The sequence below is a fragment of the Macaca fascicularis genome, chromosome 6 (assembly GCF_037993035.2).
Source record: "Macaca fascicularis isolate 582-1 chromosome 6, T2T-MFA8v1.1".
NCBI classification, from domain to species: Eukaryota; Metazoa; Chordata; class Mammalia; order Primates; family Cercopithecidae; genus Macaca; species Macaca fascicularis.
In genome coordinates this window covers 139,158,543-139,185,131 of record NC_088380.1, presented here as the reverse complement: position 1 = coordinate 139,185,131, position 26,589 = coordinate 139,158,543, and the positions used below count along the sequence as shown (strand labels likewise).

The window sequence follows — 26,589 nt, the reverse complement described above, 5'->3', positions numbered from 1 at the left end:
CAAGAGCTGCTGAGGAGTGGCCTAGCCAGAGCCCTGTTCACAGAGGCGGTGCGTGTGTGCACCTTAATGGTGAGAGCTGTCCAGAAAGGCAATGGGCTGCCTCTCAAAAATAGTAGGGAACTCGCTGTCAGTGAGATGGCCCAAACAGGTTGATGACAATCTTACAGAGGGAAAAACTCCATTCAGGACAGGTGACATTTGGACAGAAATAGGCAGGGTGGTTAAGTGTGTGGGCTTTGGAGTTAAAGTGAGTTTTGGGCCCCAATCCCAGCTTTGCTTCTTTACCTCAGATGAGCTCTGAGGCCCCAGGACCCCAGTGAGGAAGTAGCTATGTGACCTTAGGCAAACCACCCACGCTCTCTGAGCCTCACAGTTCTCATCGGCCTCCTGGGTTGTGAGGGAGACATGAATGTGTGGGTGGTGCCAGACACAGCTGGCCAGTCCTCAGGAGATGTGATCGTGAGACTTCCTGGGTCTCCGTCTGCTCCTCATGCCCTCCTTGAACCCTGACAGCCTGGCCCAAGTCTCTCCGTCCTCGCTGGCACGGCAGACAGAAGGTGGGGCTTCCTTCAGGCCACGTCCCCACCCCCGGGAGCTAGCTTGCTTTCAGCCAGGTCACTGCACCCCATCCTCACTGTAATCCATCCCAGTCCCCTCCTCCAACCCGCCAGCCTCCCAAAGAGCTCCTCAGAGTCTTCAGACCACCCACCAGTGTCCCCAAAGGCCAAAATGAAAGACAAATACAATCAGGCCTATTCGTCACCAACTTTATTTCTGGCTTCAGTTTGACAGTCAATGAAACAACTTGTTCAATGTCCCCTCCCCCAGTGTTCAAGGTACCCTTCTATATATTATTAACTCTTTGCTAACATATTTAATATTTAAATACAAGGAAAAACAATAAATTACTCGTTGGCTGAGAGCTGGCTGCTGGCTGGCAGAGTTCTGCTCCTCTCCTGACGCTGCCTCGGATGAGGCTTCGAGGCCCCAGGACCCCAGTGAGGTAGCAGAATTCTGTATACAGTACTTATTACCAGGGACTCCTGGTGTCCACTGCTTTAGTGCTGGGGCCCTGAGTCTCTGAACCCTTGACTCCAAGTGCCAGCAGCCACAGTCTTTCCCAGTCCCCAACGCTGACAAACACACTCATTTAAATAACACACAAAAATAAATAAGGCCAAGAAGAAATGTGCCTGAGCTGCTCTCTGCCTCAGTTGCCTGTGTGTGAAGTGGGTACCTCTCCCACCACATGTCTGGCAAGGGGGGCACCCACTGTAATGCTACAGTGTGCTCTAGGGCAGGGGAGGGGTGTAGGGACGCGTCATCCCCGGATCCACTGAGCTCAGGGCCCTGGACAGAGGAGGCCCACCAGGCTGAGCCCTGGGCAAGGGGAAGGCTGGGGTCGGCTAGGCTGAAGACAGGCAGCACAGGCTGAGGTCTAAGCTAAGGAATTTTACCCCCTCCCTAACCCTCTTCCCCACCTCCCCAAGACACTTTTGACAACAGAAAGAAAAATGAATCTGCAACTTCAATAGTCAGGTCCTGTCTCTGCAAATAATGATGCTTTCGATGTTTCAGTTGAACTGTCCCTCGCGAAAAAGTTTCTTTAAATGTACGAGCAGGTCCTTTACAAACTGGGCCACCTCGATTTTGGTGTCTCGGACACGCAAGCTGGAAAACTGCTGCAGGACAAAGAGGCCAGCGCGTGAGTGGGACGCCAGAGGGCAGAACGGCCCGCACAAACCAGGGGCTTTCCAGGGACTGTCTCGTTCAGTCCTCACGGAAGTCCCCAGGAGGTGAGTACTGTTAGTACCTCTACTGTACAGATGTGGACATTGAGGCCCAGGTAGGAGTCAGGAGCCCTTGAGCCCAGGTCCTGTAAATCCCGAAGGCCATGTCCCTGCTGCCACAATGTCCCCCCCCCCCCGGGTGGACACACACCTTGAGTATTCAGCCAGCTTCCCTTCAGTGAGCCCAGGGTTGGCAGGAGGGGGTGCAGGGTGGGGGTGAGAGGTTGGGGGGCACCTTACCCCAGCTGAGACCTTGTGCGGGCAGAATCCGTTCAGCATCCTCTGGGTCTTCTCGATGGCACTGCAGCCTGACACGTTGATCAGGGATTCCAGGGCTGCACAGTACTGTGGAGAGGGGACACTGAGGGGTCAGGCCCTGCTGGGGTGGCTGCCTTTTGTGAGTCTGCAGGAAGATGGGGCTGAGATGCCTGGTGCAGATGAGTCTGGGTGGTGGGAAGGGCCCAGATTATTGGGGGAGGGAGGAGAGCGCTTGAAGCTTGTTTGGAACCCCAGCCATGGAAGGGAGTCTCAGAGAAGACAGGCCCAAGGCCTGGAGCCTCTGCCCCATCCTCCCCGCACCTGAAGGTCCTTACCACGCCAGCTGTCAGGTTGATGCTCCACACCATGCTGCCATTGCAGAGCGGGGCCTGCGGGAGCAAAGTGACAGTGAGCAGAGTGCTGGCAGGGGTCGTGGGCCTGCCCTGCCAGCCCAGGCCAGGTCTGCACCAGCACAGGCCCCACACGCATCCCTCGTGTGGCGCAGAGGCAGGCCTGGCAGCCCCTCAGCGTTCCTGAGCTTCGTTTTCTGCTTTGAACAGCGAGCATGGGGGTGAGGACCCATGTATAGGGTCTTGGAATTAAAAAAAAAAATTGAGTGACACCACTAGAAAGGGACAAGCTGCATGCGAGGCTTGCCATAGTCAGGGCAAGAGGACAGGGGCCTGTGGAAAGGGCCAGGGTGGGGATGAGTGAAGTAGTGGTGGCCTGGGCCACTGTTGACCAAGACAAATCAGATGGGAGGCAGTGGGGGTCTGGTGTATTAAATGCCCTGCCTTCTGATTGTCAGGGAACATTGCAGTTAGGAGCATGGGCACTCTGGTGTTGGCCAGGCCCGGCTTGAATCCAGCCTCTGTCACTTAACCTCACTGAACCTTAGCAGAATGGGTTCATTGTACCTGCCTCTTGAGGTGGCTGGCAGTGATGAAATGACACATAAAGCACGTGTACCAGGCCTGGTGTAAGCAGCGCTCAAGACATGTGAGCTGTTACTAGTGAGGCAAGGAGTGGACTCTACTCACAAATCCTCCTGTAAGGGCAGGCCTATTACGGTGCTGGGGAGAATGGCTGCATTATTATGGTCAAAATCCAGCTGGCAAATGCCACATGGTTCTGGGAGGGTGCTGGCCCTTCTCTGCTGTCCTGTGTTCAGGAATGGCTGAGTAGGAGCTGGCAGTGGCAGACAAGGCCAGGCCAGGAGAGCAGGTAGTCCCTGGGGACTCTGCCAGACCCCTTCATAGGTCCATCCACACTGCTGAGCCCCCCAGCCCAGCTCCTCTCTCTCTCATGGCTGGGCCAGGCCTTGGTCCATGGGGATTCTTCCTGACCCATAGGCATCTTAGGATCCAAGCCCAGCCTGCTCATTACCTCATCCTGGGAATCACCCGCCCTGGAGCCCTCATAGCTAGGACCCTGGCTAGCCGACACTCACCTTCTGGTTCTGGGTGATGTTGACCAGCTCCTCAATGAGCTCCTTGAGGGCTGTAGAGGGAGGCACAGGGCTTGGGGAGGCAAAGCCGCCGAGGCAAGTGAGAGCAATGACCATGGTCAACAAGAGCGCCATGAGGCCCAGTGCCAACAGGAGAGGATTGAGGAGCGGACGCATAGGCTGGGTGGCTTGTGGCCTTGGCGTCTTGTGGCAGCTTTTATAGGCCCAAGTGGTGACGCCTGACACCATGGTCTCTGCTTTTTCAGGCACTATCTAGAAACCACATCTTTACTCATCTTGATTTTACTTTGTGGAAAATCCAGTGTCGCATAAAGGAAAGAGTTTGATTTCTCGTGGACTTATTGAGAAGGGTCCAGGGCAGAGTTTCCAAGATCTGGGTGGGTTTAATTCCAGCGGCAGGCAAGGGGCCCTGAGAGCGGCATGGCATCTGCAATGCTGCCCTGAGTTCCAGCAGTTTTGCCTGTGACAACCCTGAGTACCTAGACAGCTGACCCAACTCTGAGCTCCTGTCCTCAGACCCTTTTGGGTCACCGGAAGTGCTGGGCAGATAGTGCACTGTGGCTGTCGCCACAGTCTACCAGCTATGGGAATTCGGGGAGTTTTACTTTTTTAATAAACCAGTCTCTTAAATTACTTAAGTAATACTTGCTTGGATACAAAATTCAAACAGGCAATAGAAGAGTAAAGTTCACTTCTTTTGGCTTGCCTAATTCCTCCTTGGCCCCACTGTGGGAGGGATTGTCAAAAGTCAGATTGCCAGGTCTCCACTGAGCGATCCAGACAGGTTCAGAGGTCTTCCTGGAACCTTTTTTGGTGTTTTTTGTTTTTTTGGAGATGGGATCTCACTATGTTACCTGCCTAGGTTGGCCTCCAACTCCTGGACTTAAGCGATCCCCCCACCTCAGCTTCCAGAGTGGCTGGGAGTAGTGTGCACCAGTGTCTGGCCCCTTTAATTTAAAGTGCACGGGCCATCCTGCTGGGAAACTCTTAACCGGGCCAGGCTGGCAGCCTTAGTTCAGGTCAGAGATTATAAGTGTTCCTAGTGCCACTGGGACTTGGGGTGATCCCGTTTGCTCACCAGTCTCTGCAGGATCAACCCCTGGCATCTGGGGGCCTCAAGTTTCCCTTCTGCAGAATGAGTGATGTGGAGGGGCAGCTCCTGGGCCTGGCCCCTGCAGCCATGTCGCCTTTTCCTGCTCTTCCCTCATTTTCTTAGAAGTCCTCCAGAAACCCCCACAACAGAGGCCACGGCATTTGCCTGTTGGGTGTTGATGTCAAGATTTCTCCTTTACCCACTTCCTCCCCGAGCCAGCGCCTCCCCAGCCCCCCTCTCTGCCTGCTCAGGCTCCCTCCATCCTGTCCTCAATGGGGCTCAACCTCTTCACAAGGGTGTGCTTGTGACCTGTGCCACAAGGGATGCTGGATTCCCGCCCAGAGGCATCCCAAGCTTGCTCACCCTCTCTTCCCACAGGGAACATCATTCCCACCCTCTCTGTCCACACTCGAAGCTTCCCAGCCCAGCTGCTGGCCCTGACTCCCAAAAGTCTGCCCCTTCCCCTTGAGGGCCCCCAGTGCCTGGAGTGCCACTGCTTGGCTGTGTGACCCCTCTACGGGCCTGTTTCCTAACCTGCAGTAGAGAGTCCATGGCATCTCCCATAGGGTCTCCAGCATGGGGGAAGCAGCGGGGAACTACCCTGGGCTGTGCAACTCCCGGTGCCCCGCCCGGATGAGTCAACGCCCCCGTAACCCCCACGGCTACCAAAAGCCCAGCCGGGAGCGGTGGGCAGGCGCGCCCCCGCGCGTGGGAGAAGGCGCTGGCGCGGCGGTTGCGGCGGCGATGACCCGCGGAGATAGGGGAGTGGCCTTATGTAACAGGAGATAGGCCCGATAAGCGGGATCTGCGCGGCCGGGCCCTCCTCCACGGCCTCCGGCGGTGGCCGGTGCGGGAAGCATGGGTGGGCGCGCAGACCGGCCTGTCTGGAAGCTACGGAGGCTGGCGAGGGGACGGCAAAACTGGAAGTGGTGGTCCGAGCGCCAGGCAGGGCAGGGGCCAGCTGGACACCTGGGCCCGCGGCGCCCCGTGCGCCAGTGCGCACCGGCGAGGGCGGGAGCGGCGGAGGGGCCGAGGCGCGCACGTGCCCCTCCAGCACCGGCCGTATCAGGCCGAGGGATCCTGCGGGCTCGGCCGAGCGGCAGCACCTGCCCTCGAGGGTGGTCTCCGCGGACCGAGGCGTGCCGGGCCGTGCGGAGAGGCGCGGCCCAGATGGCTACATCAGAGGGTCTGTTGTTTGTTTCTAGATTGTCAGTGGAGCTCCACTCCTGTGCGGGCAATTTTAATTAACACTAACTACTAAAGGGCCGCTCCAGGCACTTGGCGCATGTGGCTCGCACCTGCCTGCAATGCGCCGCGCGGGCAGCCCGCTGATGGCCATGCGGAGCCTCCCCGCTTTGCTCTGGCGCCGAAGCGCTGGGATTGGGACCGCCCTTCCTCCGGACCAGCTCACCCTGGAAAAGCTGGGAAAGCTGGGGTTGCTTTTTCGGGTTTCCTCGGACTCTGGGTCTCCGTTGGCAAAGACATGCCCAGTCGGGAGGAGTAAGGCCTGAGAGAGTTGTTTTAGTAAGTGAAACGATTTAATTTTTTAGATTTTTATTTTTAGGAAAGTTACGAATGCCGATAATTGTAAAAATCAAGAAGGTTCATTATGTAAAGCGGCAGCGCTGGGAATCCGTGCTCTACGGGCCTCTGGCATTGCTGCTCCTCCTGTGAGTGAGGCACTCACTGCCCTGCTGTTTCCCTTACTGTCTTTTAAAGGTTGTTTATATTGCAGACAGCCTTGGAAGAGAGCTAAAGGCAGGCGCACTTCCCATTCTAAAACTTCAGGCTCCCTAAGCTCATGACTTCCTCTCCTGTAAAGCAACCCATTTGTGCAGGTGCCAGCTGGCCCTCTCTGCGTCTCCCTGGGAGAACTGGAATTCAGGGGACAAAAATGTTCATGCTCTGCTACTACTTCTGTGCATAATAAACATGTTTGCCGTTGATGCAAGAATCCTGTGTCTTCTACCAGCATCCACGAAACTGTGAAGTGTGGCATGCTGACTTGTTAGCTTGTAAGTAGAAGAAAAACTCAGATCTCTCCATTTTTGACAAGCAGCCTTCCCCCACCCCAGCCTCTTATCCAGGGAAACCTCTTTATCTCCCTTCATGGTTCTAAATTAAGCCTAGGTTGCTGTTTCTTGATTTTTTAGACATAGGCGCTGTTGTCTACAATGAATATTTCGTTCTTTCTTTCTTGCTGTCCTTCCTCCACCTGCATCCTTCCTTTTTTCTCATCAATACAGATAGATCATAATTTGGGTCAGTCAAAAGCCTTGTATGCTGTTTGCCTAATGATACTAATATATTCACAGGTGAAACATGGTTGGCTATGATTACTTTTATTTTCTTTCAAACCTTTTTACCTCTGGAGTTAATAATTATCTTGTTTTTCCATATTCTTAGTTTTCTGTGTTCTCTCAGTGACTGAACCCTAAACTCTCGACCAAATACATAAAACTACTCTCAAGAAATTTGATGAGTTTTTCTCATAATTCATCTTCCTAAGAAAGCCGGGAGGTCAGGCCGTCTGGCCTGCTCTGATCTAGCACTGCCCCCGACCCTGCCACACAGCCGTCGTCCTGAGGCCTGTCGCCACTGCTCTGGGAACTCCCTTCGCCACTATGTGTGCTTCTCTTGAGTTTTTGATCTTTCTTTTTTCTTGGGTAAACATATCCCCTGATAGCTTTCTAATAAAGGGTGTGGAAAAGGTAAACTTTTTGAGAACTTGCATGTCTAAATAGATGTTTTATCCTCAAGTTGAATTTGACAGTTTAGTTAGGTATAGAATTTTAGGCAGGAAATACTTTTCTTTCAGAATTATAAAGGCCTGTGCTGTTGCCTCCTATCTTCCAGAAGTGCAGAAGTCTAGAACCACTTTGAATCCAGATCTTTCCTCACTCCTTTTGTAGAAATTGTCTTGGTCCCCACACTCCACATTTTACAACAATGTGCCTTGGTATAGTTCTGTTCTCAACAACTGTACCAGATACGTAGTGGGCCCTTTCAAACTGAAGACATGCCATTAAGTTCTGGTAAATTTTATTTCTTTAAAAAACCTCTCTGTTGTTTTTACTTCTTTGATTGTTGTTGTTGAGACAGAGTCTTGCTCTGTTGTCCAGACTGGAGTGCAATGGCGTGATCTCAGCTCACTGCAACCTCCGCGTCTCAGGTTCAAGGGATTCTCCTGCCTCAGGTCCCGAGTGGCTGGGAGTATACGCACCCGCCATCACGCCTGGCTAATTTTTTGTATTTTTAGTAGATGCGGTTTTGCCATGTTGGACAGGCTGGTCTCCAACTCCTGATCTCAGGTGATCTGCCCGCCTTGGCCTCCCAACATGCTGAGATTACAGGTGTGAGCCATTGCGCCCGGCCCTATTTTTACTTCTTATCTTTGAATAAATATTCCATTCACATGGCACAAAAATAAAAACTATATACATTATTTCTCCTTTCTCCCTTCTTTGGGTTGTACATGGTATCGTTTCTTGTTTGGTTGTTCAACACAGAGGTTAGGGACACCCATCTTCACCCTGTTTTTTCAACCCCCAGCCATGCAGTTGAAAATCCACATATAACTTTTGACTTCCTCAGAACTTAACTCCTAATAGCCTATTGTTGAGTGGGAGCCTTATTGATAACATAAAATGCATTAACACATATTTTGTATGTTATATGTATTATATACTGTATTCTTACCATGAAGTAAGCTAAAGAAAATGGTGGCTAGGTGCAGTGGCTCATGCCTGTGATCCCAGCACTTTGGAAGGCCAAGGCAGGCAGATCATTTGAAGTCAGGAGTTTGAGACCAACCTGGCCTACATGGCAAAACCCTGTCTCTACTAAAAATACAAAAATTAGCCAGATGCACTGGTGGCACATTCCTGTAATCCCAGCTACTCAGGAGGCTGAGGCTGTAGAATCACTTGAACCCGGGAGGCAGAGGTTGCAGTGAGCCAAGATCACGCCACTGCACTCCAGCCTGGGTGACAGAATGAGACTCCATCTCAAAAAAAAAAAAAAAAAAAAAAAAGGTTGTTAAGAAAATCACAAGGAAGGAGGAAAAAATATATTTCCTCTTCATCATTAAGTAGAGGTGGAACATCACAAAGGTCTTCAGTGTCACTGTCTTCACGTTGAGCAGGCCAAGGAGGAGGAAGAAGAAGAGGGGTCGGTCTTGTCATCTCGGGTGGCGGAGGCGGGAGAAAATCCATGGGTAAGTGGATCTGTGCAGTTCAGAACCTGCTATTCAAGGGTCAACTGTGTACGTAAAAAATTTAGTGGAATCTCCACCTTCCCTCACAAATAACAATTTTTCTTAGGTGTTTTTTTTTGGGGGGGGTGGTTATCCTATTTGTTTATGTAAATACAAGCAACTGTGGATATATGGTCTTATTTTCCCTTGTCCCTACATGTGAAGTGGCATCATATACACCTTTTGCACCCTGTTTTTTCTCACTTATAAAAATAATATATTTTTGTATTCACACTTAAATTGGGATATTTTATGACTTTTCTTCTCTGTTCTCTTTCTTCTCTCTTATTGGAACTGCCATTTTTTGATTACACCTCTTGGACTTGTCCTTGAATTTTCTTTTTATTCTAAAAATTTCTCTCCTCTGGGATATTCTCATAGCTTCATCTTTCTTCCTGAGGGCATTTGATTCTTTGAAAGTGTGTGTGCACACGCGCACATGCACGCTAATGGTACTGTGTTCTTGTTTCATTGATGAGATAGCTTCTAAGTTTCCTTTCTCATACATAATCTTTATTTTCTCCAAGTTTTCTTTAAAAAATTGTTTTGAACTGGGCATGGTGGCTCACGCCTGTAATTCCAGCACTTTGGGAGGCCGATCGCTTGAGCCCAGGAGTTTGACACCAGCCTGGGCAACATAGGGAGGCTTCATTTCTGCAAAACACACAAAAAACTTAGCCAGGCATGTGGTGCATACCTGTGGTCCCAGCTACTTGGGAGGCTGTGGTGGGAGCATCACTTGAGCTCAGGAGTCGAAGCTGCAGTGAGTTGTGATCACACTACTTCACTCCAGCCTGGGTGACAGAGCCAGACTCTGCCTCAAAAAAAAAATATTTTTTCCATGTGATTGGCTTTCCTTGCATGTTAGGGGATCCTGGATTGCCTGCACATGTTAAAACAGATAGGGAGCTCTGAGGGTAAATGTGTGGGAGGGGGCTGTTTCCTGTAGGGCGGGTGGCTGACTGTTTTCACTTGGGGAACCTCCTGTGCCAGTTTCTTTGTCGTTTTTCGGCAGGCAGGTCAGCTAGCGCAGAAAAGATTCTCCCTGTCTCCAGCATTCTGGCAGCAAGGGTGGAGAGAGGGCTGGGGTGGGGGCCTTGGCATCTGTTGACTGTTCCTGATTTCAGCATATTTCTTTTTCTTTTTTTTGAGACGAAGTCTCGCTCTGTCGCCCAGGCTGGAGTGCAGTGGCCGGATCTCAGCTCACTGCAAGCTCCACCTCCCAGGTTTATGCCATTCTCCTGCCTCATCCTCTCGAGTAGCTGGGACTACAGGCGCCCGCCACCTCGCCCGGCTAGTTTTTTGTATTTTTTAGTAGAGACGGGGTTTCACCGTGTTAGCCAAGATGGTCTCGATCTCCTGACGTCGTGATCCGCCCGTCTTGGCCTCCCAAAGTGCTGGGATTACAGACTTGAGCCACCGCACCCGGCCGATTTCAGCATATTTCGACTGCCCTCCACTGTGTCTGGTGTTTCTCGGTCCAGATATCCTGTCTGGAGAAAACCCTGCTGCAGGAGGGTCACCCAACTTTGAGGAACAAAAATGGATATCTAACTGTTTCTTAAACTGAGTTTCAACAACTTTCCTTATTTTCACTGACCCTTGCCCTTCCGATGTTCTTGGTCTTTGCCCAGTTCCTGAGCATTCTTGGGACTCTGTAAATCACCATGGGTCTCAGCTGGCCTGCGATGCCGTTTCCTTGGGTCAGCCAAGTAGTCTGCCCACCGTCCATCCACTTTCCACCTTTCCAACGCTGGTGCTGCCATCCCTTTCTCCCATTTTGGGGCTTTTAAAACTTTAGAAAATTCAGTTACTGTCATTTTGGTTGGTTATAAAGTGGGAGTTTGTGTTTATTCCATTGTTTTTACTTGGAATTTAAGTTTTTAATGTGGAGAATTTATAAACAAGACAAGCAATAAGAGGCAAGCACTAATCTTGCACCCCTTGTCCCTGGCGCTATTAACACCTCTGTATCTTTGCTGTGCACATTTACATTTTGTTAGAAAAATGAGATAATACACTATATGGTTTTTACTCTTTTTTCACTTAAATTATATGAAGAGCATTCTCCAATGTCAGTATTCTGCATTAAAAAAAAAAAGATTCACTTTGGGAGGCCGAGACGGGCGGATCACGACGTCAGGAGATCGAGACCATCCTGGCTAACACAGTGAAACCCCGTCTCTACTAAAAATACAAAAAACTTAGCCGGGCGAGGTGGCAGGCGCCTGTAGTCCCAGCTACTCGGGAGGCTGAGGCAGGAGAATGGCGTGAACCCGGGAGGCGGAGCTTGCAGTGAGCTGAGATCCGGCCACTGCACTCCAGCCTGGGTGACAGAGCGATACTCCGTCTCAAAAAAAAAAAAAAAAAATTACACAAAAATGTTATTGTGTACAGATATGCAAAGAAAAAGCCCCATAGTCCCAGCATCCAGAGATAATAATCATTGTAATATTTTGGTATCTGTCATGCTAGTATGTGGGTATGTACAGGGCAAGTACCTTATTCCTAAAATAAAAGGAAAATAACTTTTTTTTTTTTTTTTTTTAAGACAGAGTCTTGCTCTGTCATCTACGTTAGAGTGCAGTGGCACCATCTTGGCTTACTGCAACCTCTGCCTCTCAGGCACAAGCAATCCTCCCACCTCAGCCTCCTGAGTAGCTGAGACTACAGGTGAGCCAGTACACCTGGCTAATTTTTGTATTTGTTGTAGAGACCAGGTTTCACCGTGTTGTCCAGGCTGGTCTCAAACTCTTGGGCTCAAGCAATCTGCCTGCCTTGGCCTCCTGAAGGGCTGAGATTACAGGTGTGAGCCACTGTGCCTGGCTGACATATTTTACTTATTTATTAGTATTTTTTTGAGACGGAGTCTCACTCTGATACCCAGGCTGAAGAGCAATGGTGCAAACACGGCTCACTGCAGTCTCGACCCCCTGGGTTCAAGTGAGCCTCCCCTCAGCTTCCTGCATAGCTGGGACTACAGGGCACCATCACACCCCCACGCTGATTTTTAATTTTTTTTGTAGAGATAGGGTTAAACCTTTAGATACCAAGGTTTTACTAATACCAGGTCAAAGGGGTGCAAGATAAATGTTTGCCTTTTATTGCTTGTCTCTTTTATAAATTCTCTACATTAAAAATATAAATTCCAAGTAAAAACAATGGAATGAACATAAACTCCCACTTCATAACCACTCAAACCATAGTAGCACCAATCTTATCCTGTTGCCCAGGTTGGTCTTGAACTCCTGTGCTCAAGTGATCCTCTTATCTTGGCCTCCCAGTGTGCTGGAATTACAGGCATCAGCCACTGCGCCGGCCTATTACTTAATCTAATACATTTCTGTGCCAAGCCCTTGGGAGACAAATAATTACAAATAATTCCCATAACAATGATAAGTTCATACATTCATTAAGGAAATGTTTATTGAGTGCTCACTATGTAGGTGCTAAACAAAACAGCACAGTCCCTGTCCTCTAAGAGATACATTCTAGTGGGTGGAGATAATGAACAAATACATGATATATAGTATGTTAGACAGTGAAAAGTACAGTGGAGAGGGAAAAAAAGAGGGCAGGTAGAATGGAGTGAGTGCACTATTATGTATCGGATGGTGACGTAAGACATCACTGAGAAGGTGTTATTTGGGCAGAGGCCTGAAGGATGAGAGGAAGTGGCCATGCAGATATTTGGGGGAAGAAATTTCCAAGCTGAAGGTACAAGCAAGTGCAAAGGCCCTTTTCTTATTTTGTGTGTGCTGCTGTAGTAGAGTACCCAAGACTGAGTAATTTATAAATCATAAACATTTATTGCTTACAGTTCTGGAGGCTGGGAAATCCAAGATCAAGGCTCCAGCAGAATTAATGTTATATTTACAGAAAAGATACAAAAATAGTACAGAGAGTTTCTATATCCCCTCCCCTTACCCAGCTTCTCCCAATGGTAACACATTACATAATCATAGTGCAATGATCAAAAACAGAAAAATGAGCATGGATTTATTAAGGAAACTATGGATCCTATTCTAATCTCACCAGTGTTTCCATTCACATCCTTTTTCAGTTTCAAGATCAACCCAGGATCTCACAGTGCATTGAGTTAATTCTCTTTGGTCTCCTGCAGTCTGAATGGTTCCTCAGTCTTGTCTTGTCTTTCATAACCCTTACATTTTCCAGGAATACTGATGAGTTATGCTGTCAAAAGTTCCTCCGTTTGGTCCCCCTGGTGTTTTCTCCTAATTGCACTGAGGTTCTACGTTTTCACAGAGATGAAGTTGGGGCCCTCTCACCACATCAGGTCACAGGGTTCATGAGGTCCATGCCTTCTTATTGGTGATGTTGACCCTGACCATTTGGTTAAGATGGTTTCTGTCAGGTTCTTCCATGATAAAGTTACTATCTTTCCCTTTTTAGTTAATATATTGGGAAAGATAGTTTGAGATTATAGAATTTTTTTCTCAGATTTGTGCCTACTAATAATAGCTTCATCAGTGACTCGTCTCTGAAATGATTTTTATTGTGGTATTTGCCTAGTGATGATTTTTCTTTTTCCCTCTTTCCTTCTACATTTTATTACTTGTAATTCTACTATAAAGAAGTGCTGTCCTTGTCCCTCATTAATTTTTTTTAAAGTAAGTACTTGTGTATAGCCATGTAAGTTCATGAATATTTATTTTACTCTATGGGTTATACTCCAATACTGTCTTTATTTTGTTTCTCAAATTGTTCTACCTTTGATCATTGGGAGTTACTTCAGGTTGGGTTCTGTGTTCTTCGAACAAACTCTACTTTTTTTTTTTTTTTAATATTTTCTTAATTTCTGGCACCACAAAAAATTCTAGGGTCATTTTGTATTTTCCTTACTTCAGCCCTGAAATCAACCACTTCTCCAAGGAGCCAGAGTTATTTTTATTGAAGAGGGTGTTTTATTTTATTTATTTATTTATTTATTTTTGAGAGGGAGTCTGGCACTGTCGCCCAGGCTGGAGTGCAGTGGCCGGATCTCAGCTCACTGCAAGCTCCGCCTCCCGGGTTTACGCCATTCTCCTGCCTCAGCCTCCCGAGTAGCTGGGACTACAGGCGCCCGCCACCTCGCCCGGCTAGTTTTTTGTATTTTTTAGTAGAGACGGGGTTTCACCGGGTTAGCCAGGATGGTCTCCATCTCCTGACGTCGTGATCCGCCCGTTTCGGCCTCCCAAAGTGCTGGGATTACAGGCTTGAGCCACCGCACCCAGCCGAAGAGGGTGTTTTAAAATCAAGATCTTGGAACTAGGTGTCCTCATTATTACTGGGGTATCATCACATTGGGCCCTCTTTAAATAACTTTGTTACTTTCACTATAAGCTTTTCGTTATTTTCTTAGTGGTTGCCCTGGGGATTACAAATGAACACCTTAATTTAGATGAATGTCAACTTAATTTCCATTTCAAAAGTTCCTTTATAGTTCTGTTGCCTCTCTCTTTTGTAGTATTATTGTCATATAAATTATATTTTTATACATTATAAGCCCATCAACAGTGTTAAAATTCTTAATGCAGTTGCCTTTAAATCATATAGGAAAAGAGTTGCAACCGAAAATACTTTTTTTTTTGAGATGGAGTTTTGCTCTTGTCACCCAGGCTGGAGTGCAGTGGTGTGATCTCAGCTCACTGCAACCTTTGCCTCCCGGGTTCAAGAGATTCTCCTGCCTCAGCTTCCTGAGTAACTGGGATTACAGGCGCCCACCACAACGCCTGGTTAATTTTTTTGTATTTTTAGTAGAGACAGGGTTTCACCATGTTGGGCAGGCTGGTCTCGAACTCCTCACCTCAGGTGATCCGCCCACCTTGGCCTCTCAAAGGATTGGGATTACAGGCATGAGCCACTGCTCCCAGCCCCCAAAATACATTTATGCTTTTATATTACCTATATATTTACCTTTACCAGTACTCTCTGAGTATTCATGTGCATTGGAGTCTAGTTTCATTTTATCCTAAACGATTCATTCTCCTTTCATATTTCTTGTACGGCAAGTCTGGTGAAGACAGGTTATCACAATGTTTATTTGGGAGTGTCTTCATTTCTTGTTTTTGAAGGACAGTTTTTCTGGATATAGAATTCTTGGTTGAGGCTGGGCACAGTAACCCACACCTTAATCCCAGCACTTTTGGAGGCCAAGGTGGGAGGATTGCTTAAGACTAGGAGTTTAAGACCAGCCTGGGCAAGATAGGAAGACCTCTGTCTCTTAAATATTTTTTTTTTTTATTTTATTTTGGTGGCACATGGTGGTAGTCTTATTTGAGAGGCTGAAGAGAATTGCTTGAGCCCAGGAGTTCGAAGCTACAGTGAGCTATGATTGCACCACTGCAAAAATAATTCTTGGTTGATAGTCTTTTTCATTCAGCACCTCAATATGTCATTTCACTGCTTTCAGGCCTGCACTGTTTCTTATGAGAAGTCAGTTCTTAGCTTTACTTCTTTCTTTTGAGATCTCTTTTTCAACAATTTGATCATGATGCATCTAAATGTGAATCCCTTTGAGTTTACCCTACTTAGAGTTTGTTCAATTTCTTGGATACAAAGATTAATGTTTTCATAAAATTTGGGGCGTTTTGGGCTACTATTTCTTCAATAGTCTTTCTGCTCCTTTCTCTCTCTTCTGGGATTCTCATTATGATTGGCATACTTGGTATTCTGGTACACTTGATAGTGTCTCAAAGGTCTCTGAAGCTCTCTTCATTTTTCTTCATTCTTTCTTTCTATTCCTCAGACTGTATAATCTCAATTGACCTGTCTTTGCACTCACTTGATTCTTTCTTCTGCCAGTTCAAATTTGCTATTGACCCCCATCTAGTGAATTTTTATTTCCATTATTGTATTTCTCAATTCCAGAATTTCTATTTTTTTGTCTCCTTACTGATAGTCCCGATAATTTGGTGAAACATTATTCTCATAATTTCCTTTAATTCTTTAGACTTTGTTTCATATTTACAATAGCTGATACCTAAAGTCTTTGCCTAGTAAGTCTAACATCTGGGCTTCCTCATAGATTGTTTCTATTGACTGCTTTTTAAATTGCTGTGTATGGCATGGGTCGTATGTTCCTGTCCTTTGTGTCTTGTTTTAAATACTACATCAATTATTGAAGTCAGATTACCTCCTCTCCAGGGTTTGCACCTGTTACTATTCCTTATTGTTGCTGCTTTTGGTTGGTTCTGTGTCTTTCCTGGACTAATTCTGTAAATTCTGTATTCTTTGTTATGTTTGGTTCCTGAAGTCTCTACTCAGCCTAGTGGGTAAGCTAATGATTGGACAGATTTTCTTTTTAATGCCTTGAACCAATAAATTTTCTAGCTTTTATCAAGTGCATGCGTGTATATTTGTCCAGTCATGTCACTGATGTATCAGCGGGCAGTTTACAACTGCCTTTACCTTCATTTCTGGCATGAATTGGGTTTCAAGGTCGGCCAGAGATGAGAGCTTAGGACCCTCTCAGGACATGCATACATCCCTGCACATGCACATGGACTTCTAGATTCCCAGGATTATGCTTGAGCTTGTCAAAGCTCCCATGGACATCTTCCCAGATTTTTCCTTTTAAGTTTCTTGGTCAGCCTTTTGTTAGCCTCACCTGATAACGCTGCCTGAGGCAGCCACAGGGTTATCCAGTTGCCACTGATTATTCTGCAGGAAGGGCTGTTTTCAGAGTGAGCTGAGTTAAATAAAGACAGGTCCTGAAAATGGAGCTTTTCAGTGAGTTGCCAGACAAGTCAAATAGAGGCAGTTCTCTAGTAGTGGAGATCTGGGGGACCTCCAAATTCATTCTGCCTCCTCCAGTGGTTACTAGGTTGCTGGTTTTCACAGACACTAAGAGGGCTGTTGGTTTTCAAGGCTACCATGGAATAAGGAAGAGGGGCATGGGATTAGGGCAACTTAAAATGCCACTTTCTGCTCTGAGATTCAGCTGTTTTCCTTTAATAAACACGCCTCAGTTTGTTGCTAACCATTAGTTGCTTTCCAAAGTTCTGAAAAAGTTGATTTTGACATTTTTGCCAGTCTTGTTGCTTTCATGAAGGAGCAGATTTTGGGTGGCTTTTACTCCATCCTCATTGAAGTAGAAATCCTTTAGATATTAAAATTATAAATTTATACAGATCCTTTGGATTCAATCAACACCACAGGGTTCTTTTTATGGCCTCCCTTCCTGATATGCAAACACCTTTTTCCAACAGTGAGAAACTAAATTTGTATTATCTACAACACAGGTATGTATTTGTCTGACTTTAGTATATACATAAAAATTTCAGAATTGCTAACCCACACCCCTGTGAGAAACACATTTTCTTGAGTTACTTTTTAAAAAGATTGCTGGCTGCTGTGTTGAGAACCATGGGGAACAGGCCCTAAATCAGTGGGAGCAGTTAGGTGGTTACTCAGATTATTCAGGTTAGAGATGGCAGTGGCTTGGACCAGAGCAATGAGGTGCAAACTCTATTGTGAATTTGAACTTGAGGGATGTAGGTTGTGTGCTGCTTATGCGAATCTAATGCCTGATGATCTGAGATGGAACAGTTTCATCCTAAAACCATCCCCCTCACCCCACCCGTCCATGAAAAAATTGTCTTCAACAAAATCAGTCCCTGGTGCCAAAATGGTTGGGGACTGTTGGTTTAAATGGTGAGGCATGGTCAGATTCCGGATGTGTTTTGAAAATTGAACCCATAGTATTAAACTGATGAATTAGACAGGAGATGTAAGATAAAGAATCAAAGATAATGCCAATTTTTGCCTGAGCAATTGGAATAATGGAGTTGCCATTAACTGAAAGCCTGTGGAAGAGATTCAAGTTCTGGGAGAAAGATTGGTTTTGCTCATTTTAAGTCTTAGACATTTATTATTCAAGTGCAGATAGATGCCCAGTTATCCACAGGCAGCTGAATATATCAGTCAAGCATTTAGGAGAGATGTGGACTGGAGACAAACATTTATGAGTTATCGGTGTATAGATGGTGGTTGTAGGAGTGGTCAGTGCCCTGCATATATCCTATGATCCTAGGAACTGCCAATGTGTTCCTGCCAACTTTCAGCTGCTATCTGGTTTTTCTTTCTTTTTAGACAGGGTCTCACTCTGCCACCCAGGCTGGAGTGCAGTGGCACAAATCACAGCTCACTGCAGTCTTATATCCTCAGACTCCAGGGATCCTCCTATCTCAGCCGAGAAGCTGAGACTACAGGTGTGTACCACCATGCCTTGCTAATTTTTAAAAAATTCTGTGTAAAGATGGGGTGTCATCATGTTGCTCAGATATTTTTTTTTTCTTTTTAAACTGTGGAAAGCAGTTCTGCTGGTACACATGGCAAGCCAGAAACTAACACGTGCTAGAATAGCTCTCACTCAGTTACCCTGGGAAGTTGTTATATAAATACTCCAGGTCTCTTGCCCCTTAGGTGGGATAATTCTGAGGTATATATTTTGCCAAACTCCCCAAAGTCTCCCTGTGGCACCAAACTCTAATTGCCTACTACCATAGCTGGCTTAACAGTAAACTTTTCATTGGCTGCTTTCTCTTTCATACACAGTTTCCCCAATTTCCTACCGATTACTTTCACGTGAAGCATTGTTTTACGTTCTGCTTCCGGGAGAACCCAAACTAAGATGGTTTAAAGCTATGACATTGGACGGGATCACCAAATAAGTGAGCACAGAGAAGAAAAGAGGTGCAGACTCCGTGTGAGTACTGAAACCCTGTGACACTGAGGGGCCAGGGAAATGAGGAGGAAACAGCGAAGGAAACGGGATGTGCAGGTGTTGCAAGGAGGTTGCAGGGAGGAAGGCAGAGCTGGATTCCAGTAGGGCTGGGGATTGTCAGGACAGTTTGAGGACAGTGCAGTGGAGGGTGACATAATGATGGGCCATGGAATTTACGTTGAATAAGGAGAGAAGTACAGGCATGAGGGAAATGACCTGTGAAAAAGCCATAGAATCAACGGATTGAAATCTCAGTGGGGTCAAAGAATTGTGGGGATTGAGGACCACAGGAAAATTGTATACACCATGGGGTTATTGGAGAGTGAGATACTTAAAACTGAGATTTTGGAGGGGTGCAGTTATTGTTATTAAAAGGACTGGGCTCTAGAATAAGACTATAGAACTGAGTGTCTTCTCACTGGAGGAAAGAAAAAGAGGCTGAGGGAGGCTGAGGTGGGCGGATCACTTGAGGCCAGACGTTCAAGACCAGCTTGGCCAACATGACGAAACTCTGTCTCTACTAAAAATACAAAAATTAGCTTGGTACGGTGGTGCATGCTTGTAATCCTAGCTATTCGGGAGGTTGAGGCAGGAGGATTGCTTGTATCAGGGAGGCAGAGGTTGCAGTGGGCTGAGATGGTGCCATTACACTCCAGCCTGGGTGACAGAGAAAGACTCCATCTCAAAAAATAAAAATAAAAAAGGTTGAGAGGCCAGGGAGTGTATTAGACCATCACTTGGATATTGAAATCAGCAATGATTAGTAGTAATGGGGTGACACTGAACCGGGAGCTAAACTCTTCAACAAATAAGAGGGAGTAACCAGGCTGGGAATAAAAGATAACTGCAACAAGAGTGAAATGAAGACAGGTTTTTCTTGAACACTCACACAGTATTTAGTAGGTGGCAAGCAGTTCTAAGCAGTTTATAAATAATGTCATTCAATCTTCGTAACAACCCTATAAAACATGTACCATTTTACTCACTTTTACATATAAGGAAACAGAAACAAAGAGGACAAATAACTTGCTCAAGGTCCCCAGCTAATGAGTGGTGTGCTAGGATTTGAGCCCAGGCAGTCTGGCTCATTCTAACCTCCATCCATACTGTGATGGCTATTCATTCCAATGTGGGGAAGGGGGGATATTTGGAGAATGATCTAGAAGCAGCAATGAGAAGCCAGAAAGGCACCTATCTGAACGAAAGCAGCCACTCTCAAAAGTGCTGCCAAGGATGCCACATACTCAGGGGGAAACCAGATTTAAAACTGGGAAGTCTGTTTTAACTTGCAAATGATAATTTTGTTTCACTGCCTGTATTGGTCTTGTGTTGCCTTTGTTATTCCTTGCTGCAACAACTAGCACTTTCAGAAACATGTTGATAGAAGGTAACTGGCTTTAGTATTTACTGAGAAATGTTTTATTTTGCAATTAAGATGACTGTTTAATTTTGATTTAGCAACAGATAACATTAAGAAAATATTCTTTGCAAAACTGAGTTTGCTAAAGCTAGATGTTGAATTTTATCAAATATAGCTGCTAGAATTTTTCAGAATTTTTTCCCCTTCGGTTTTATTATAGTGATGATTTATCAACAGATTTTTATTACAGTGATGATTTATCAACAGATTTTTATTATAGTGATGATTTATCAACAGATTTTTATTATAGTGATGATTTATCAACAGATTTTTCATTTTCTGAAATCTCGCATTCTTGGGATAAAAATATCTTGGCTATTGTGGATGTTTACTATATGACTAGAATTGATGTGCTCTTCATCTTACTTGTGATTACATTTAGGAACCACCCCCCTCCACCCCCGCCCCACCCCCAGGACACTCTGTCTTAAGGTCCTTAGCTTTAATCACATCTGCAAAGTTTCCTTTGCCATATAAAGTAACAGTCACGGGTTCTAGAAATCAGGACCTGGCTATCTTTGGGGGCCAACTATTTAACCTAGCACAGACGCTTTAGGACTTTAGGGCTTAATTCTCTTCTGGACCCAGCTGAGAAAAGCTGTCTAGGCAATATGCTCGTTATATCTACAGATGGCACAAAACCATGCCACGTGACTGAATCAAGACCCGGCTGACTCTGAAAAACAGAACTCCACAAAGCGTAATTCAAAAGCGTGTGACGTGCTTGCATTCTGTGTGGAATGGAAGGATTCAAGATGTCAGCTGGCAATTCCAGGAAAAACTGTGATTAGGCTTTTCTTAGAAATGGCATCTGAAGAGCATATGGCGAGGCCTGCTCTTCTAGGTCTGGCTGGACCCTACAGGGAGCAGGCCTTGACTTTGTGAGTGAGCCTGGCTTGCCTTCCACACGGCAATGCCCCCTTGGAGAGGAATCAGGATTGATGGTGAAGCCAGGATGCTACACAGGATAGATGCAGAGGAGTGTTACAGGCTTCACGATGGGCAGATCGGGCCTCAAGTGGTCAGAGCTTTCCAAAGGTGGGTGTGCACAGTGGAGAATTTCCTCTCTGTAGAGAGAGCCCTGAGTCTGGATGACCATCTGGCAGGGATATATAGGGGAAGAAGGTGGTGGGTACTGACTTAGATGATTACTTAAGGTTCACTGTCAAACTTTGGGACCCCACTCAACCACTTCAAATTTTAGTTGGGGAAACCAAGTCCCAGAGAGAGAGGTCACTTGGATTTATAAAGTTAAAAGCAGAGTCAAACATACATCTCACCACTTCTAGTCATCCTCAGATATTAATACTCAGTTTTTCAAACAACATGCAAGGAAATAAATTCAGAGGTAACATTTAACTATGATTAAAAAAAAAATACCAAAACCATAAATTTTCAAGGCAGTAATTATCTCAACAGTGCTTTGAGAAGGAGCATGCATTTGCATTGGGGAGGAAGGCACAGAGTCGAGTCTCGGCTGTGCTGCTGAACCCTGAAGGCCTGTCAGAGGCTGCCTGGAATGGGATGAAGAGCAGGGAATCAGAAACAGGCAATCTGTCCAATTTTCAGTGAAACAAGTTTCATAATTTTAGAACCTCCCAACATCCAAAATCCTAGACACAATGTTCCTTTGAAAGAATATATTTTCTTACTAAGTTGATATCAGAAATAAGCAGTTTGTTCTTACACACTTTCTGAGGACCTACATTTCTATGGCATTTAAATCTTGGATATTTTTAATGAACATTAAATCCCAGGGAACTAACACTGCATTTCACAATCTCTGAGCACTGATCGATGTTCTTTTTAATCCTGTAGAATTTCTCCACATATTCAGAACGTCCTAAAAGCTCCACAAAATCTTCATCATGAGTGATTACCAGAAGCTGGAAGTTACGCTGCTGCGAGCGACTTTTTATTATCCTGAAACAATATATTTAGAACATATTATTAGTAAAGAGCATAACCCCTTCTTTGATTTGAAAAGTCACTGCAAACCTTGCCAGACACATGAACTTGTGCTGTGTGTGTCAGGGCCCCAGCTACCCTGCAGGAAGTGGAGGAGCGACCCTGGACCTTCAGGCCAGCCAGGCAGGAGTCTCATCTCCTCTCCAGACAGTAGGGACACATGGGCTGACTCCTCACTTAGGTCTGGTTTAGGGACTCATAGGAATACAAGAACTAGTTTCTTCCAGAAGTTCTCACTAAAGCAGGTATAATTATTTTATTGAGTTTTCCTTAATACCCAAACTGTTCAACTATAGAAGGCTTATTCCTTCGCCTGGGATTTTCCTGACCTGTTACTACTTTTCTCTGGAAGAAAAATTTTAAAGTAATAAAGACAAACTGCAGGTAAGGGGAATAACACTGCTTTCTTAAGAGCTGGGTCTACTTAGAATTCTGCCACCACCAGTCACTAGATGCATCATTACTATGACACACAGGGATGTGAGTGGGTGTTCTGGGAACATTTTGCTGAGGTAACCAGCAATGTGACTGAAACCTGAAAGACTTTTTCTTTTAGCTAGCCACTTATCCCCTTCCTGGAGCTGGATGTACTTGAGGTTTCAAAAGCACTTGCCCTTACTTGCGATGGCTGCAGAAAGGTGGCCCTGTGCTGCTCAGCTCTCCTTCTGGCCCTCTCTGCCAGTAAGGGTCTGTCTGGAGCCAGGAGTGCCTGAAACACCTCCTTTGACCTCAGGGAAAGTGCCTTTTTCTCTGCCAGCATAGTCCTTACGCAAGAGCTGCTTGACAACCTTGGCGTCTGTACCCACCCCAGGTGAATGTGGTAAAAGGTATGTGCAATTTTACCCTCACTGGATTTTACCTAATCTCGAATAAGCTTTTTGAGTAAGAGCTCTGTCATTCTTCACAGTTGTCTGACACATGTGGAAAGCTGGGGAGACAGTCCTAAATCCACTACCACTACCTACAGATGTCTTAGCAGGGCATGCTAATTGCTGTGCATGACATGTGGGTTCCTCTGGTAGGTTTACAGGAAAACCAGACCAGGAACCCCTCCAGTGACCCTCTCCCTGTGAACACACTTGGGGAGCGGCAGGATGTGTCTGGGACTGCTATTCACCATCTAGTTCCTTTAGGAGGGATCTGAAGAATTACTATCAAAAGGTAAAGCCCAGGGCCTAGCACCAACTGGCTTCCCCAAGAAGTGGGGAACACAGCTAGAGAACGTTTTCACCACAGAACTCTCTTGATCTTGAAAAACTATCACAACCTGTCCCCAAATGTGAGATACTTACTCAACCAGAGCATGTGCAAGAGATTCAATGTTTTCTCGGTCAAGATTTGTTGTTGGCTCATCCAAGGCAATGATGCCACAGTTGAGGCAGAACGTTTCAGCCAGGGCCAGGCGAATGATAAGTGAGGCTAATACCTGGAAAAAAGCCCCTATGTGAGAAGCCCAGCACAGACCTTCTCATCTCATGGCAGGCAAGCAGTCCTGACATGATCTTTTCAGAGGGAAAAGTGGGAAACATCACAGGTTCACTGTTAGGTAAAGCACTGCCCTCTGGGAGAGCCCAGCACTGGGACCAGATTCTTATGTCCTCCAGAAGGAGAACCTGCATGATCTCAGCCCATCATTCACCACAAAACAAAATGCTCAGAGCAATACTGATGCCTTCACATAAAAAAATTACATCAGCTACAACCAACTTGAGACCAAAGGCTAGAAACAGAGACAATGCCATTTATCTGTAATTTTAATAAACCTGTAGGATTAGCAACCTTAAAAATTCTTGACCTGGCTATTTTCCTGATAATGGGATCTGTCAGAAAACTTTGACACATTTTCTAGAGCCTCTCACTTTTTCTCAGCTACCTTTAAATTTCCATATTCTTGTGTATAATTCTGAGAGTGAGAGAATAAAAAAGAAAATCCTAGGTCAAAGTATCAGGAGTATAGAAGTGTGGTTTCAGTTAAGCTTACCTGTAGAAAATCCAAGTAACTGGAACTGTTAGGCATTTTCACGGTTACTAGAAACCTAATACTAAAACCCTCAGACTTAACTGAAGCCATCTGAAGATACAAGACACACAGAATTGACAGAGTAGGGCTATTCTGGGAAGTATAAACTACTCTGTTGTGAGCTGTAAGTCCCCTTTCCCCCTCAATTTGTGGGTGGGTGTGCACGAATCAGTGAGTTGGTAATTTTAGAATAGTTTACGTCTTGTCTTTGATGCCTAGGCAAGCCAGAAGACAGAGCCACAGGTTGGCCCTGTGAGGGACAGGCATTTCCTGTCTTTGAATCCAAACTGCTGTCAACTCTACCACCACCCACTCACATGCAGAGTCCCTGGCTGGCTTCGAGAGCCTCAACAAAAGCCAGTGTTAGGTAGGATGGACGCCCACCTCCATTATTTGTTCTCTCCCCTCACACCAAGGGGGCAATTATTGCTAATTAATTTTCATAACTCAGAATAGCTAGAGAAAATCTTTTTCCTCAAGATATTTTTGTAAGTATTTTTAATCCAAAGAGACCATGTTTCACACTCTGTATTTTCTCATTTATAATTATCACTAAAAATCACCAAAGTAGGTAGGAATACTGATTACAGATCACAAGGTTGGTCATTTTTGTAGACTGATTTAGATAGTAATCTGCAGATGCTTTAAATTGGTATCAGCGGCCGGGCGCGGTGGCTCAAGCCTGTAATCCCAGCACTTTGGGAGGCCGAGACGGGCGGATCACCAGGTCAGGAGTTTGAGACCAGCCTGGCTAACACGGTGAAACCCCGTCTCTACTAAAAAATACAAAAAACTAGCCGGGCGAGGTGGCGGGCGCCTGTAGTCCCAGCTACTCGGGAGGCTGAGGCAGGAGAATGGTGTGAACCCGGGAGGCGGAGCTTGCAGTGAGCTGAGATCCGGCCACTGCACTCCAGCCTGGGTGACAGAGCGAGACTCCGTCTCAAAAAAAAAAAAAAAAAAAAAAAAGGTATCAGCTGTCTAGGCTGACAACATAATACATATATGCATGGCATGTTCTTTCTTTCTTTTTTTTTGAGATGGAGTTTCGCTCTTGTTGCCAGGCTGGAGTGATCTCGGCTCACTGCAACCTCTGCCTCCCGGGTTCAAGCGATTCTCCTGCCTCAGCCTCCCGAGTAGCTGGGATTACAGGCACACGCTACCATGCCCAGCTAATTTTTGTATTTTTAATAGAGATGGAGTTTCACCATGTTAGTCAGGCTGGTCTCGAACTCCTGACCTCAGATGATCTGCCCTCTTCGGCCTTCCAAAGTGCTGGGATTACAGGCGTGAGCCACCATGCCCCCAGCTGCATGGCATGTTCTTTAAGCAAAAATTGCAAACTATGAAAATGGGTTAGATAATGTGAGCATCCATTTCTATGATTTTAGAATTTTATTTAAAAAAAATCAAGGGCTTAGAGGTGTTCTCAAGTGTAATCTTCTGCCTTAATCTGAAAGCAGAAAGCTCAAGAATCTGTGACATCTTTGTTACAAATCTGTGCACAGTGAAGGACCCAGCCTTGTTCCCCAAGGATGCCATATTCCTGACTCTTTAAAACTTCATTCTTCTTCCTGATTTCCAACGCAGGCTGTCCTCACAGAGCCTCACCTGATGAAAGGGGCCTGACCCAGCAGCTAAGTCTTTGAGTATGTGGTGGTGGGGACTTAGTCCTATGAGGAGCTACTTCCTTAGTGAGACTCCCTCCTATGTTCATTCTGGCTTAAGCTAGAATCTGGTTTGCAATACTATGATGTCACTGATTCTGAAACATCTTATGGTTATAATTGCATTTTTTCATTCCTGCTGGCACATAAAATAGTGGTACATCTTATAACTGATGAGACAGTAACCTTATTCTGATAAGGAGTGCCATGAAAACTCTAACAGGTCTTCAGCTTCTTATTCTACATTTAGCCTATGCTGCAAGAATGCTTCAGGCCCTTCTTTTAAAAGTCTACTTTACATAATGTTGCAGGAAATGATGGTTAGCTTCAGGAGAGTGTAATAATAGTAGCTGAGCCTGATTCATATTATGTGGCAGCAAAGAGCTTCCCACCATTCAGGTGTAGCCTTGGTGCTTTCACTGCACTGATGTGTGTTTCTCTCTTTCAGTTACTTGGGTGAGTTGGCTCCCCAGGCTTTTGAGATACCTGCCTTTTGTCCAGCACTGCATCGTCCTCGCATATCCAAGGCCGTGTCTCCCTTCAGCATCACCACTCGGTAGTTATAATTCCGCCTTTTATCTGAAGCTGATACATTTTCATCGGCATCAGACCGTATTTCTATGTATTCAATATCTGACACAGAAAAAAGAATATTTTAAAGGAACCTATGCTCTGTAGCCTTTTGTCATTTACAAACGTTATCAAGTAAGCCTAGGAACAACACACGAGGCTGACATTACCAGGGGAAAAAAATGGCTGGTGTGGAACCTCTTTCTCTGGCTGGGAGGATTCAGGAGCCTGGTGGTTTGGCCAGAAGCAACCCAGATACTCCAGTTCCTCAGCCTCAACTCTGTCTTTCTTAGTTTCTGTTAAGAGCGTCCTCCGGGCTAGGCATGGTGGCTCATGCCTGTAAACCCAACACTTTG

At 45.9% G+C, this 26,589-nt stretch overlaps 2 protein-coding genes and 2 long non-coding RNA genes across 11 annotated transcripts in view; 2 read left to right on the top strand and 2 right to left on the bottom strand.

Moving 5' to 3' along the window:
- Window positions 1–753: 753 nt before the first annotated feature.
- IL13 (interleukin 13) lies at window positions 754–3,686 on the bottom strand. Its single transcript, XM_005557731.5, has 4 exons — window positions 3,499–3,686; window positions 2,384–2,437; window positions 2,031–2,135; window positions 754–1,682 (listed from the first exon to the last, which is right to left on the bottom strand). The coding sequence occupies exons 1-4, from the start codon at window positions 3,670–3,672 to the stop codon at window positions 1,575–1,577; spliced, it is 441 nt and encodes a 146-aa protein (XP_005557788.4). The 5' UTR covers window positions 3,673–3,686; the 3' UTR covers window positions 754–1,574.
- Window positions 3,687–5,985: 2,299 nt separating this feature from the next.
- LOC141407061 (uncharacterized) lies at window positions 5,986–18,544 on the top strand. The gene is made up of 3 exons (XR_012414068.1): window positions 5,986–6,133; window positions 17,958–18,076; window positions 18,423–18,544. It is a non-coding gene; the product is annotated as an uncharacterized lncRNA (long non-coding RNA).
- Window positions 18,545–19,447: 903 nt separating this feature from the next.
- Window positions 19,448–26,589, bottom strand: part of RAD50 (RAD50 double strand break repair protein) — an 88,427-nt gene continuing 81,285 nt past the window's right edge. For all 8 annotated transcript variants that reach the window (XM_073994194.1, XM_073994197.1, XM_073994193.1 and 5 more), the window contains 3 exons: window positions 26,154–26,296; window positions 23,272–23,405; window positions 19,448–21,934 (listed from right to left, as the gene is read on the bottom strand). In XM_073994194.1, coding sequence (XP_073850295.1) covers window positions 21,748–21,934; window positions 23,272–23,405; window positions 26,154–26,296 — 464 coding nt within the window. In that variant the 3' untranslated portion in view covers window positions 19,448–21,747. The remainder of the gene's footprint in view (window positions 21,935–23,271; window positions 23,406–26,153; window positions 26,297–26,589) is intronic.
- LOC123574134 (uncharacterized) lies at window positions 22,261–26,327 on the top strand. The gene is made up of 2 exons (XR_006699055.3): window positions 22,261–22,363; window positions 26,112–26,327. It is a non-coding gene; the product is annotated as an uncharacterized lncRNA (long non-coding RNA).

Bases quoted from the DNA above. Each gene is read 5' to 3' on its own strand.
- IL13 (XM_005557731.5), bottom strand. From the start codon at position 3,672: ATGCGTCCGCTCCTCAATCCTCTCCTGTTGGCACTGGGCCTCATGGCG. The intron at 2,438-3,498 runs GTGAGTGTCGGC...TTGCTCCCGCAG, and splicing joins ACATCACCCAGAACCAGAAG to GCCCCGCTCTGCAATGGCAG. The intron at 1,683-2,030 runs GTAAGGTGCCCC...TTTGTCCTGCAG, and splicing joins CGCACAAGGTCTCAGCTGGG to CAGTTTTCCAGCTTGCGTGT.